At 45.0% G+C, this 14,554-nt stretch overlaps 1 protein-coding gene across 1 annotated transcript in view; it reads right to left on the reverse strand.

Annotated features, from left to right (window-relative positions):
* The window catches only part of SLC9A8 (solute carrier family 9 member A8), a 68,867-nt gene that overhangs the window by 24,250 nt on the left and 30,063 nt on the right, over window positions 1–14,554 (reverse strand). Inside the window, 4 exon segments of the mRNA XM_079946468.1 lie at window positions 3,141–3,284; window positions 8,912–8,946; window positions 10,062–10,163; window positions 14,347–14,430. Of these exon segments, the coding sequence (XP_079802594.1) occupies window positions 3,141–3,284; window positions 8,912–8,946; window positions 10,062–10,163; window positions 14,347–14,430 (365 nt within the window).

Here is a 14,554-nt window from a genome sequence, read left to right on the forward strand (position 1 = left end):
AGATCCCATGTTAACATCCCACCTTGGGGAAAGCTGGGAACCAATAAGGTTCTTATTGGGAAAGTACTTTTGAAGGCTAATATCACCTCTAGGTCCCAAATGGATCCGTGGGCCACGAGCATAGCATCCAGCCCCCTCATTTCATTACCACAGCTGGGACACTGGCTGGTGTCACTGCTTTCTTTTCATGCAAAGGAGACTGAGGCCTAAAGAAAGTGGCTAACTGGGTGAGGTCACACCAATGGTTAACAGCAGACCCAGGGCCGAGGCCAATGGTTTCTGAACTCAAGATAAATGAAGGTAGAATTCGGACTCTTTCTAGCCTGGAAATGTCATGCATTTTACTTTTTCAGGTCATGTTCCTCACACCTTAAAGAATAAAAGACAATGTTGCTTCAGGATCCATTTCATGAGCTTTAGCTGCAGCTGCAGAGAACTAAAGGTTTCCTCTACCACAATTATTGTAAGAATAGATTGTCATAGTAACAAATCAAAGCTAAAAATAATTTAATTAAGGTTAATGAAGAAACAGAAGATACTCAGCTTTCTGGCACTTATGAAAGTGAAAACATTAAAAAGGGGGTAATTCATTCACATATTCAGTTACAAAGATAAATGTATCATCATCAGATCACTCTGAAAAACAAGATGTGATTCTTCCTTGTAACCAAGGAAAGCTGACAACACCTCCCCCCTACACTGCAAAAACAAGGCAGTCCTACCACATCCCCTTCCTCCCCCATCTCCCGCTTTCACCGGAAAATGCCTACGGACTCACAGGACAACCCATCTGAGTCAGAGACTTAGGTCAGTGACTCCTACCCCAGCCTGTGTACCGGTAAGTAGTGGAGGTGAAGGCTGGAAACCATATATGCATGTGGCCCCCTGATTCAATTTTGGAAACTGTCATCATAGGTGAACTTGGCCTTCAAAAGCACTTTTCCAGGAAGAATGTATGGCTAGTTACAATGACTGCATCCTTTCTCATTTTAAAAACAAAGTATCTCCTAACCTTTGGCCTTTCTGTGGCAAAGGAGACCTGGGAAAGCTCAGAAAAGATCCTACTTCTGCCAGATTTAAGAAAAAAATAAATTAGAGACAAGGCAGTTGAGTTTAGCTCCTCATGTATAAGAATAACTCATGATGTCACCTTCAATTTAGGCACAATTCCTTATCACAAATGTTCAAATGCACAACCAGGACACAAGATAAAGGTAAAAACCAGAAAACTAAGACACTTTCAAAGTAGATCTTAAGAAAAAATATCAGATTTTTTTTAAAAGCTCTTACAGCATGATATATAATTTCCTAATAAAGCTACAGAAATTTTTGCCAAGAGAAACATGAAAAAGCCAACAATAGGGAACTGGTCAAATAGATCACAGTAAATCCATAAATAGATCACAGTAAACCCATAGAAAGAATACTATGCAACTAGTTAAATGATGTTATAAATATAAATGATGTTTATCAACTCCATTCAATGGAAAAGTTACAATACAGTATATACCCATCTAAATAAATTACATGTACCTTCTACCAAATTGTTAACTGTAATTATCTCTTGGGAGTTACAATGCTTGCATTTCTTTTCTTTTCTTTCTTTCTTTGTAAGTTTTCTAAATTTTATATACAGAATATAGGTATTATTTTAGAATATATACATATGTTTTTGTTTTGTTTAAGGGTCTGCTGAGCACCTCTTTCAATTAAGCAACACTTGGTAAGTTCTTCCTGCAAAAGCAGGACAAAAACAGGACAAACAATAGCTGGGGGACAGGAGCAGAAGAGGAAAGGATCTCACATTCACCGACAGCAGATGCTTTTCACATAGTAGATTTAACTACTCAATCCTCAAATCCAATTCTAGGCTGAGGCATTATCACCCTCACTTTACTGTTGAGACACCTGTGGCTCAGAGAGGTTCAGGAGCTGACCCAGGGTGTCACACAGCTGAGTGGCCATCACTGGAACTTGAACCCAGGTCAGCCTGACCCCAAGACCCGGGCTCTTTCCACGATAAAATGTTCTTTTATTCCAACATAAGAATGCTGAGTATAGTCTATAGTAAGGCTTTTAAGAAAACCACAGAGTGGTTATGCTTTGCAAGGAATCCCACAACAAAGGAAACAAGTTCAAAATCAAAATGGAAAAACTATTCTTTAACAGAACACATAATGGCCCCCCAAATTCTCTTAGCTCATCTCTGATACATGGTCCAGGGCTCTTTTCTCCAACTGCTTTGACTGTCTGTACCTTCTTGTTTTTTGGTTAAACTGTCTGGGTCTCCTGTCCATACATGAACACCACAAACCTCAGAGTGCAAGGAAACAGCCCCGCATCCGACAAATGGATTTGAGATGAACTTAGACTCATTTGCTTTTCCCAATGACTTCTTGACATTTTATGGCTCATCTTTAATTTCTCAGATCCTATCAACAAGGGCAGTATACCAATGAACAACTGAAAAAGATCTGCAATTTCCAAAGTAGCTTTCACATAATAGCATCTTAAGGCAGGATGCCCGTGAATATCACTACCGTACCTTACAGCTGCGAAAAGGAAGGTGACGTGCACCAGCTCACAAGTGGGAGAACAGGGCCTCTGTCACATGCTTTCATCTGGAACAATGCTGCCCAAATACTGATCCCTCAACTGGCTGCTCCATCATCATCTGGGGACTCACCCCAGACCTACTGAATCGGAAGCTCTCAGGGTGGCACCTGGGAATGCTACATTTAATAAGCACCCCCCGTGATGCTGATGAGAAGCTGGGCTTTATTTATTTATTTAGGCCACACCCCATGGCATGTGGGATTGTAGTTCCCCGACCAGGGATCGAACCCACACCCCTGCATTGGAAGCGTGGAGTCTTAACCACTGGACCTCCAGCGAAGTCCAAGCTGGGTTTAATTTAAAAGCACTGCTAAAAGGTAGATCCTAAAAGGCAGATTCTCCTCTAATCACCTTGGGCCTTGACAAGATTCCTGGGGCACATCAAGGCTTGTCAGGCCAGAAAGATGGAGAAGCAGTGAACCAATCACCCAGAGGATAAGCAACTGTACACGCAGCTGCACGGAAGTATCTGCCCCTCTGATACAAGGCCCTTTAGTTCCGTCACTTGAAGAAAGCACACTTACTTGGTCAGGACAATGGAGACCGCATCGTTGAGAATGCTCTCTCCAAAAACCAGCATGTTGAGCACCGGGTCCACATGAAGTGCATTGAAAATAGCAATAGTAGCCACTGGATCAACAGCAGATATTAGGGAGCCAAATGCAAAACTGTCAAAGAGAAAAGGAAGGGGTAGTTCTGTAACGCTTAACCCCTGGTCCACATAGTAAAACATTAAACTCAGAGACGGTATTTAGTATAACAACAGTACACACTGTAGCTGAAGGAACTATAGAAGATGGTGGTTTTTTCTCCACTTAAAATACCTGCTAATTAACATTGTGGGTGGAGAAGTGAAAGTCCCACTCTACAAACTGTTGTTATGAATGGCCTGGTTTTCCACTGAGAATACCAAGATTTTATTTCGACCAATGACAGAGGGAAGACTTTTGCTTAAATACATGACAGCCATCCCAGCCTTCTTGGTCAGAGCAGCTGGAACCATGGTGGCCCAGAGGGCCTCCCCTAAATGGCCCATGTGCTCCTGGGTCTGACCTCTGCTCTGCCCCTTGCCACCAGGCCACCGGAGTGCCATCTGTGACCGACGCCAGCCTCCACTCAGATCTGCAACATCTAGGAAAGTGCCAGAAGTCAGCAGCAACTGCAGCCTGCTTCAGGGGCTGCGCAGCCTGGGAGGCAGACAGCGACGCCAGTGCTGCCTACCACCAGGCCAGCAGCTCTCACCCCAGTACTCACGAGGGTCTAACTACCTCCAACAAATGGGCATTAACCGCCTAAGATGTTTCAAGCACTAAGGCTTTTTCTTAAAAAACATTTATTTATTTGTTTATTTATTTATTTGGCTGCGTCGGGTCTTAGTTGCGGCATGCAGGCTCTTTCGTTGCAGCGCGCGGGCTCCAGAGCATGCGAGCTCAGTAGTTGCGGTGAGGGCTTAGTTGCCCCACGGCGTGTGGGATCTTCATTCCCTGACCAGGGACTGAACCTGCGTCCCCTGCATTGGAAGGTGGATTCTTAACCACTGGACCACCAGGGAAGTCCCAAGGCTTATAATAATAGCAAATATTTATGTGGCACTTACCACGTGCCAGGCAGTGTTCTGAGCACTTTACATATAGTAGCTCAATAATCCACAAAGCAACCGTATGAAATGGTACTAGTATTGCTCTGATTACATAGGAGAAAACTGAGGGACAATGAGGTGAAGGAACTTGCCCAAGGTCAGACAGCTAGGAGGTGGCGAAGCCCGGATCCAAACACAGGCCATCTGGCTCAGAGTGGGTGCTCTTAGCCACTACACTGGATACAGCAATACCCGGAGGCCAAGGTCAACTTAGAAAAGGCGAGTGTTACACAGGAAGTCAGGGTGATGAGAGAAAGAGTAACATGGCGGGGTGGTGTGGAGGCATGGGGGTGGGGCCCACTTAGATCGGGGGGGTCAGGAAAGGCCTCTCTGAAGAAATGATGCTTATTTAAACGAGGGCCTACCTGACAAGAAGCAGATGGACAGGCCAAGACCTGGGGGCAGTGACCAGAGCAAGCTACCTCTGAGGTGGAGCAAGCTTGGTTGCCTGAGAAACAAAACAGTGAGCCTGGCAGCAGCGCAGTGAGGGCAAGTGGCTGGAAATGTTGGAGTCTGGGAGGGAGGCAGGGCCGGGTCACCCTGCGGGGCCTTGGGGGCCGCCTGAGGAGTCAGGAAGATTATTCTCGCAGCCCATTTGTCTTCTTCCCCTTAAGAGTTCTTGCAAGCCCTCGTCGCTTCCCTCAAAAGGCCTCGCCTGGCACTGCTTTCCTTCCAGCTCAGCAGAATGGTTAGGTCTGCCCCCTTCCGCAACACCAGGAGCCACGAGGGGACAGCCTCGGGTGGAGACGTGAGCCAGAGCCCATCCACCTGTTTCCCGCCCGCACCAAGCTTGCGGTCTGGGAGGGATGAGGAGCTACCTGGCCTGGGGACTGGAGCGTGCTCTGTCCACCGTATGTCACCAGCACGATCATCTGGCTCCGGGCTCAGGGAGAGGAGCGCTGGTGGGAAGGGACGTGTGGCTGCCCTGCCAGTTACAGTTCTCTTCATAAACCGATAATCTGGCGTACCGGTTTCCGTGGTGGCGCCAGAGGGAAATGTGAATTCATGCAGGAGAGCCTGCTCACTTCAAAGACGGCCTCAGCTCAGACTTCAGTTCCCAGACTTGCCCTGTCCTCACAGAGCTTGTCACGTGCATTATGAGCTGTGACTTCACCTGCCTCTCACCTCACTGTGAGCGCCCAGAGATATTTGGGGAAGGCAGGCAGGAGGGAGGGGTCCGGGAAGGAAGAAAAGGTAACTCCACCGAACAGCTGCCAACCCGGGAGGCCACGATTTGTTGGCAGCTGGCCTGAAGCCCTTGCTCTGCAACCCACAGAGATTCTTCTCTCCCCTCTCCTTCTTTTATTCCCACTCTCATCACCCACAGCGACATAACAGAGGCCTCGAAGGAAGAAGAACGTCTAAAAAGTACATCTTGGGGACTTCCCTGGTGGTCCATTGATTAGGACTCTGCTCTTTCACTGCCAAGGCCTTGGTTCGATCCCTGGTCAGGGAACTGAGATCCTGCAAGCTGTGCGGCGAGGCCTAAATAAGTAAAAAAAAAAATAAAAAAAAAAAAAAAAGTGCATCCCAAAGCAGAGTGGGAGCCTGGGAGTGTGCCGCAGGTTGTGTGCTGGGCGATGACTCCGTGCGGCTCGCGGGCCCCTCCCTCCATCCCTCAGCAAGCACACAGTGGACAGCACCCACAGCCCCACTGGGCTCCAATTTCCCTTTGTGGAGCCAGGCCTCCTCCACCTTCCATCCCTGTATTGCGTGGGGCTCTAGGAGTAGGCAGGGGACCCAAGCCTGGTCAGAGGTCCATCGCCAGGCATTTTACCAGGTCACCAGATATTAGGTTGGCCCTTTTGGCGGGGATGGCGAGGGTGATCGTGAGATGAAAGCCATTGGTGCTGCCACGTGGGGTGAGCGCACCTGAGGATGACGTTGACCAGGGAACAGCTAAGACAGAGAGAGGAGAGGTTCCTGACATCACAGGCCCCCAGAGGCTGTCATGCAGGAAGCCATCACTCCGGGGACACTTCTGTTCTATGAGTCAACAAACTTCTTTTTTGCTAAAACGAGTTCGTGTTGGGTTTCAGTTGCACTGAAAGAGGCCTGACTGATGTTCTTTGTCATAGTTCCTGTGGCATCCTGAACTGAAAACCAAACAGCAGGAACCAGAAGACGGATTGATGAATGGACAGAGGGATGGAGAGATGGAAAGATCTGTGGTTAAAGCAAATCCAGTGAAAACAGTGACTGCAGAATCTAGGCGGTCATGTGCGTGTCCACTGTACAGTGCTTCACCTTTTCTGTGTGTTTGAAATTTCCATAATAAAATGTTGGGGGAGAAGTGCTTTGCATAAATTATGTAACACATTTAGCTTTGGCTGAGACTCTAAATTGGGGCACAGTGTTTCTGACAGTGAACATGGAAAGTCGGAAATATGAACTGCCTGAATCATGGAGAGGTCTGAATATAAGCAGGCATTGCATCTTGCCCGCAGCTGTTCCACATCACAGCTTATGACCCAGTCTTTTAAAAGGCCAGAAGCCAGTTCAACTGAACAATGTGTTTTCTTTATTCCATCATCTCAGAAGACAGCAACGTCAACAAAACAAAAAGAAAATGGACTGGGGGACTTCCCTGGTGGCACAGTGGTTAAGAATCTGCCTGCCAACGCAGGGAGCCCTGATCTGGGAAGATCCCACATGCCGTGGAGCAGCTAAGCCCCTGTACCACAACTACTGAGTCTGCGCTCTAGAGCCCATGAGCCGCAACTACTGAGCCTGCATGCCACAACTACTGAAGCCCGCACACCTAGAGCCCGTGCTCTGCAACAAGAGAAGCCACCGCAATGAGAAGCCCCACTCGCCGCAACTAGAGAAAGCCTGTGTGCAGCAACGAAGACCCAACGCAGCCAAAAATAAATAAAATTTAAAAATAAAAAAAAAAAAAGAAAATGGACTGGGATGGTGAAATAATTTAGGGTGTATCTATGAGTGAATTAGCTCTCCAGAGGAAACACCAGTGAAGTAAAACCTTCTGTGCAAAAAAGTTATTTTTATGTTTCCTACCGTGCAGAGGTCCATGGGCCTCATGTTTGACCTGCATGGTGTTTTGAAAAATGGATCAAGTTGGCAACATTTAAAACAGGAAAATTCCCTATTAAAATCTAGAAACTTGGCCTCTTTTGGAAAAAAAACAATTAAGTATCTGGCAATTCTGGGTCCATGTTCCCACGTGGTAATTAGCCGGTGGAGCTAAGAGGTGGCTGTCCCCTTCAGACGATGGGCTCTCCGGCTCACCACTGTCACCACCTCCAGACACACACCTGGCCAGCTCCCCTCTGTGAAGGGTTCTGTCAGGCCCTGCAGCTGTGTGGGTTTGCGACTGCTGGCTAATTTCCCCCAGAGCATACCCCCATCTGTGGGACAGTCACTTTCTAACAGGAAAGGAAGTGTCTGCCCACACAGACAGAAACTCCACCTGGTTCTTACTCTGCTTGTCTAAGGGCCAATTCTTTTATTCCTCTCTTCCTGAACATCCCAACCTCCGGTTCAATTCAATTACACAAGGATTTATCAAGCGTTTTTTGTATCTCTAAGCAGTTGCCCCCAAACAGGTTGAAGGACTGAATGCTGTGACATCTTCCTTTACATCCACTGGGTTTTGAACATTTCTTTTCAGTTGCAAAATACCTACAAAATGCAGGGCATCAGTTCTGCTCGGCTTCACGCTCCCTATGGAACAGGGATGTGACTTTCGCTACTTGTTTGTATAGCAAGACTATCTTACAACAAAGGCTTTGAAATTTATGTCCCTGGAGAGAAAATGAGGCTGGACTTGATGCTATCAAAGGCACATTTCTCACGAAAAGGGCTCCAAGATTTTAATCTCCAAGTTGCTGCTGAAGGCTGTAAGCTCTGGTTGGCCCAGTGAAAGGGACCCCGGCGCAGAGCACTGGGTCCCACTTCCGAGCTCCCCAGCCAAACACAAGACAGAATCCAGTGCTCCCGGGAGAGAAACACAGAGCAAGGCTGCATATTCACTGCACTTCTCAGAGACGGGAAACCAGGTCACGCTGTGTGTGTGCACTTTTTTAGCACTAGATCTGGTAACTTCGGCTTCCTAGGTTGCTTCTTGCTAAGCCAATTATGGAAATTTCTGGATTGGGCTCCTAGACAGCAGCTCTGAGTGCCCAATGGAGTAGCTGCAGCCTGAGAAGGGCGCCCACAACAGAGCACCTCCTTCCCCCTCCCCATCCCCACCGCCTTGGGGGGAATCCCAGAGTAAAGATTCACACCTCACCCCCGACTCCATCCCCAATCTCTCAAGAAGACAACTTTTCATTATGGCCATTGCAAAGCCTTAGAAATGAGCTGAAGATGATTCTTAATAATAAAAGGACAATGGTGCAGCATGTGGTGTGTGTGAGGTCGCAGTTAACTTAACTAACCAAGAGTTATTCCCTTCAAAGCTGAAACTAAATCATTTCCATCAGCAACCCTCTGACTGGAGATCTTCAAAATTCCTCAATATAGTTTTGATTCATTTCAGAGACACAAATTAATTCAGAATAGATTCTACAGCAGAAGTAGTCAGCAAAACGAAAAGACAGAATAGAGAAGTACCACAGCCAGGAATCAATGTGGAGAAAACTTGGCCCCAGTCTGAAAAGTAGCCACATGGGTGTTACAGTATGAAAGGTTTACCTGTCTGTCATGTTGAGTTTAGAGATTACATCAGCCTGTAAAATAAAAAACACAAACACACAGACACACAAAAAAAACCCCCTGGAGAACAGCCAAGAAGATTAAAATGTCCATTAGTGCTTTATTACAAACTAATAAGGACATTAATCTTCAGTCCCCAAACCACTTGAAAAATACAGAAAACTCCTAAGTTTTAGTTTAGGCATGCATTCAATCATCATACACAGGAAGTATGAAAATGAACACTAATATTTGCAAGCCAAATTAACGAGTTTTCTTCTCTAAAGTTTATTCCCATTTGAAGCTGGAAGCTGAGCAATGAAGAAGGTTGCATGACAGACAGATTTATTCTGGTGCCATTGAGGCAGCAGTAAAGGTGAAAATCAGATGGAATATATGGGCTTTTACCGACAGCCATCAAAAGCAGCAGACACATCTGACACATGTAAGAGAAATCTGCCAGTTACCCCAAGGCCTGGATCTCAAACTGCGTTTGCAGAACTAGGGCGGAGAAACTTTCTGCAACTGACCATACTGGAAGAGAACTGTGACATGCACAGACGTGCATAATGCAAAGCTACAGATACTACCTTCCTAGGTAGGTCTGGTTTAAATTAATTCAAATTAATTTGAATTCAAAGTACAAAACACTCAGTTGATGACACCGGGAATTGGTTTAGCAATGGTGGAAAATCCAGGGAAAGTAATTCTACAGGACAGCTTAGAATTGAGCGAAGACATACAGAATTATCTTTGATTTTTAAAATGCAAATTTTTATTAAAGAAACAGTGTTTAACCTTGATTCAGTCGGACAACAGAATTGATACTGTTATAATTTGAAGATCTTGATGGTATATATTCTGCTTTATTTTTAGGTATTCCAACTTAAGACAATATTGGTTTGCAAATAATATCAAACACTTTTGGGGATTATGGAAAAGATTCACTCAATTCCAGACACCAAAGCTTCTCGAGGACACTGAGAGACAACTTCAGCATGCCTTTACTGTGCCTTGTTTGAGTCCGGATTTCTTTGCAGGGGAGCATTTACCTTGACTGTAAAACCCCCATGAGGTGTCACTACCCCACTGCCCTGCATGAGCTCTAAGAATTTAAGGTTTTCAAAGTTTTCAAAGATGTTTTCCTTACCTGACCCAGAAAGTAAATTCCTCCACCTACTACAAAAGCGGAAATTGCCGTACCAAAAACAGCAAATAGGGTGATGGAACCAATATTTTGAAAGAAGTTACCCTGTTTGAGAGAACAGAAATGAGAGGAATGATTAGAAAGGCTGGTCTGCTCAGTGAAGTCATGGACCCCACAGCTGGCCCTCCTCACATGCTTGATTCTCTGTAAAGGGCACCATCACCCACCTTGGTTGGCAAGCTCTAGAAACCTGGGCATCTTCCCTCACCCCCACATGCAATGCAGAGCCAAGTCCTGTGGCTTTTGCGTTCCCCACGTCACTCACATCTCCCTGCTTCTCTCCATCACCATCCCCACTGCCCTTGCCCAACTGCCATCATCTCTCCCCTGGATCACTGCAATAGCTTCTAACAAGTCTCAACCAGCCCTGGCCCTTGCCCTCTTGCTCTCCAAGTGCTTCCAGAATGATCTCTGCAAAAGATAAGTCTGACTGTGCTGCCTACATTCTGACCCCCACTTCCACTCAAAACGCAGTTAAAACCCAACCAAAGCCTGGATGGTTTGACCCCTCGAAGGCCTCTAACCTCCCCTTTGTTCTCTGGGTTCCAGTCACACTAGTAGCTTTTTGTTTTTCAAACATATCATGCTCCCTGGGCTTGGACCACTCTTCCTTCCCCTTCGCTTAGTGAACTTTAATCGTCCCAAGATCTCAGGACATTTTGACTCTTCCTGAGGGAAGCCTTCTCTGATCCCTTACCCAAGTCAGATCCCAGTCTATGCTGTCAATGCACAGTGACTCTCTCCTGGTAGCACTTGACATAGCTGAAACGTTACATTTATTTTATGTAATTATTTGGTATCTGTCTTTCCCACTAGGTTGCAGGCTCAATGGGGGCAAAGACCACATCTGCTTTTGTATAACAGTCACTGGCATACAGCCTGTGAGATGCAAGATGCCCCATGAATAGGTACTAAAGGAATTAACTGTGTTTCATGTCTGATTAAAGTCCGAAGTTTATATAATTATAATTTTTCAATTAATTAAGAAAAGGTACATTGCTACAAAGAATGTCAAGATAATAGTTTATACTATCAGAAGCTCCTTTTTGTAGTCCACATCTTTTAAGCAATTTTATTTCACTCTATTAGTATCATCAAATATGATAGATAAAATATATTCCCATCTATACAGCATTTAAGAGAAAATATTTGAGTCCAAGCAGTATGGTAACATCTTTCAAATTCCCATAAAATTTAAAAAATTAAGCTATTTATTAGAACCCTGTGGACTCTGTTTAGGAATAAGGCCAGGGTAACTTGATGGTCCGTGATTGTGGGTCTGGACAAGGAAAACCATTTTTTCGCTCAGAAATTGTCAAGCCATGAACAACAGGAACTGATACTTTTTTTTTTTGGCCACGTCATGCAGCTTGTGGGATCTTAGTTCCCTGACCAGGGATTGAAACCCGGGCCCTCGGCAGTGAAAGTGCTGAGTGCCTGCCAATACAGGAAACATGGGTTCGAGCCCTGGTCCGGGAAGATCCCACATGCCGCGGAGCAACTAAGCCTGTGCACCACAATTACTGAGCCTGCGCTCTAGAGCCCGTGAGCCACAGCTTCTGAGGCCCGCGAGCCTAGAGCCCGTGCTCCACAACAAGAGAAGCCACCGCAATGAGAAGCCTGTGCACTTCAATGAAGAGTAGCCCCCGCTCGCCCCAACTAGAGAAAGCCGACGCGCAGCAACGAAGACCCAATGCAGCCAAAAGTAAATAAATAAATAAATTTATTTTTTAAAAAGTTCTATTCTTTATATTAATAATTTAAAGAACCAAATAGCTGCCTACCTAATACATACCAACTGATGATAACTGTACTGAAATTTTTATTCCAAGTCCAAATTTACGTCAGCAAATATAGCAATATTAAAATAAAGTCAACTTCCTATCTTCTTTGGGGGTGGGTAGGCAGTGGACAGAAGTCTCTGAATTCCCATTCCAACTCACACTAGTCCCTTTCACATAAATTGTCACAGTTTCTGCTGTAAAGCCATCTTCAAAAATTTCTTCTCTTAAGAAACTACTATTTTCCTCAAATTTTGAATAAGTTTATTTCCCCTCCCTCCAAAAAATTAGAAAATAAAAAGTTTACATGTGCTAATATAATAACCAGTCTTATGTTTTTAAGTCAAAATCGCATCATTTTTCGGGAGTTCCCTGGCAGTCCAGTGATTAGGACTCTTGCTCTCATTGCCAAGGGCCCAGGTTCAATCCCTGGTCGAGGAACTAAGATCCCACATGCCGAGTGGCAGCCAAAGGGAAAAAAAAAATCAATCCATTTTCTTCAGCACTGTTTTGAAATATTTTCATAATCTGCTCAGTTCTTTCAAGATTTGTTCACAAAATTAAAGAGTGAGAGATACTGACCTTCAAATCCTTCTTGCTTGTTTTCTTTTTAACAATTATCTGATGTCAGTAATGGTTTATAAGATATGGGACTTTTTTAATATTAAATCTCCTTTTCACTTTTTCTTTTGATTAATGCACAATAAAATAATAACTTAAAAAAAATCTGGCCTGAACATCTTAGAATAATTTTGCTTTAATATCCAGGAGGAAAATTAAAAATTTAATTTGTATGTTTTTACCAAAACTCTCATAACAAATTTAACTCGTTTATTACATTATTATTAATAGTAACACTAGTCATGTTATAATAGATAATAACAAGAAGCACTACCAATTATTTAATGTGGTGAGTGGTGCTTTGCATACACTTTCATCTAATGTAAATCTCAAAGCAACCTAGGAGGTAGGGTTTTGGGGATCTTTTTGTCCTCTGTTTTTAATTTCTACTCTACTCAAGAGGAACCTATAGGGGGCAGCGCATGATTAGGCCTAGGTCTCTCTGGCTCTAAAGTCCAGGCTCTTTCCTCTCTCCAAAGATATGCCGATCCTTAGTCTTTCCAACCTTCACAGTTTTTTAAAATCATATTTACAAAATAACTGTTGTATTACTAGTATTTTAAGTTGAATCACCTTTTTATTTTAAAACTTAAATACACTTATATTTAAAAAGAACTCATATGGACTTCCCTAGTGACGCAGTGGTTTAGAATCCGCCTGCCAATGCAGGGGACATGGGTTCGAGCCCTGGTCCGGGAAGATCCCACATGCCACAGAGCAACTAAGCCTGTGCGCTACAACTACTGAGCCTGTGCTCTAGAGCCCGTGCGCCACAACTACTGAGCCCGCATGCCACAACTACTGAAGCTCACACACCTAGAGCCCACGCTCCGCAACAAGAGAAGCCACCACAATGAGAAGCCGGCGCACCGCAATGAAGAGTAGCCCTGCTCACTGCAACTAGAGAAAGCCCGCAGGCAGCAACGAAGACCCAACGCAGCCATAAATAAATAAATAAATAAATAAATAAATAAATAAATGTATTTAAAAAAACAAGTTTGCTACACAAATTAAAAAAAAAAAAGGAACTCATAGACAAGGAAAAGACTCAGGTACACACACAAACTGGCTTAAAAGCGAGAAGCTCCTGCCCAGGCAGAAAGAGCCCCACTGGAAGCTGGAAGACAGAGACCAGAAATGCCAGAGCAAAGCAGAGAACTGAGCAGGGGCCAGTGATGCTGCTCTCCAGGGTCAGGGAGCCAAGAATGAGCGGAGCAACTGTGGGAGTAGGTGGCTGGGCCAGAAGGAGGTGGAAGACTAGGGGGAAGGATGGGGCTCCAGTCTGGTGAGGAAAAGCATGGCCAGGGAGAGGGTGGGAAGGAATGGAGACTGGGGCTTAAAGGGCATAATGGCTGGGAGCTGAGGCCCAGGGCAGTGCCCTGAGAGGGGAGACACTGAAGGATGGATGGGCCCAAGGCAGGAGAAAGGCCCGATATGGTGACGTGAGAGAACCAGTAGGCCTGGGGCACCTGTCCCTGTCATCCCAGGACACAGTCTGTCCTCTTAACATGGGTCAGTCTGTGTCCAAGAGGAGTCAATGTAACACCTGTGTACCACCAAAATCACTTTGGCTATTTCTTTCTAGGCAAAGTACCCCTCTATGGAAAACACTAGTAAGCCACACTGCCTAAAACCATGAAAGCAGCCCACTGACCATGTTTGCTCCCTCTACAAGTCAGGCATGACAGTCTAGCTTCTACCACACACGCCAGGGTGTTCACACAGAGCCACCACTGCTAAATTAACACCTGAGCTTTTAAGGAACTTGCCTTACAAACACACGGAGCCACCCGGACCAAAAGCACTAATGTGTGCCTGAGTCTTACCTTGTGTAATGAATATCCTGACTCAAATATAATAGGTGGAAGCAAAAGGAGGAAAAACATATTTGGACGAAACATTTCTTCCTCCTGTAAATATAAAATGGATATTTTCAGAGGCATGAAATCTGTGTAATTAAGAAATAAATCCATCAATGAAAAGCCAAAGTAACTGTTCTCTTAGAACCTGGCCCAGTGGAAAAATACAATGCTT

The sequence above is a fragment of the Stenella coeruleoalba genome (assembly GCF_951394435.1).
Source record: "Stenella coeruleoalba genome assembly, chromosome: 15".
Taxonomy (NCBI): domain Eukaryota; kingdom Metazoa; phylum Chordata; class Mammalia; order Artiodactyla; family Delphinidae; genus Stenella; species Stenella coeruleoalba.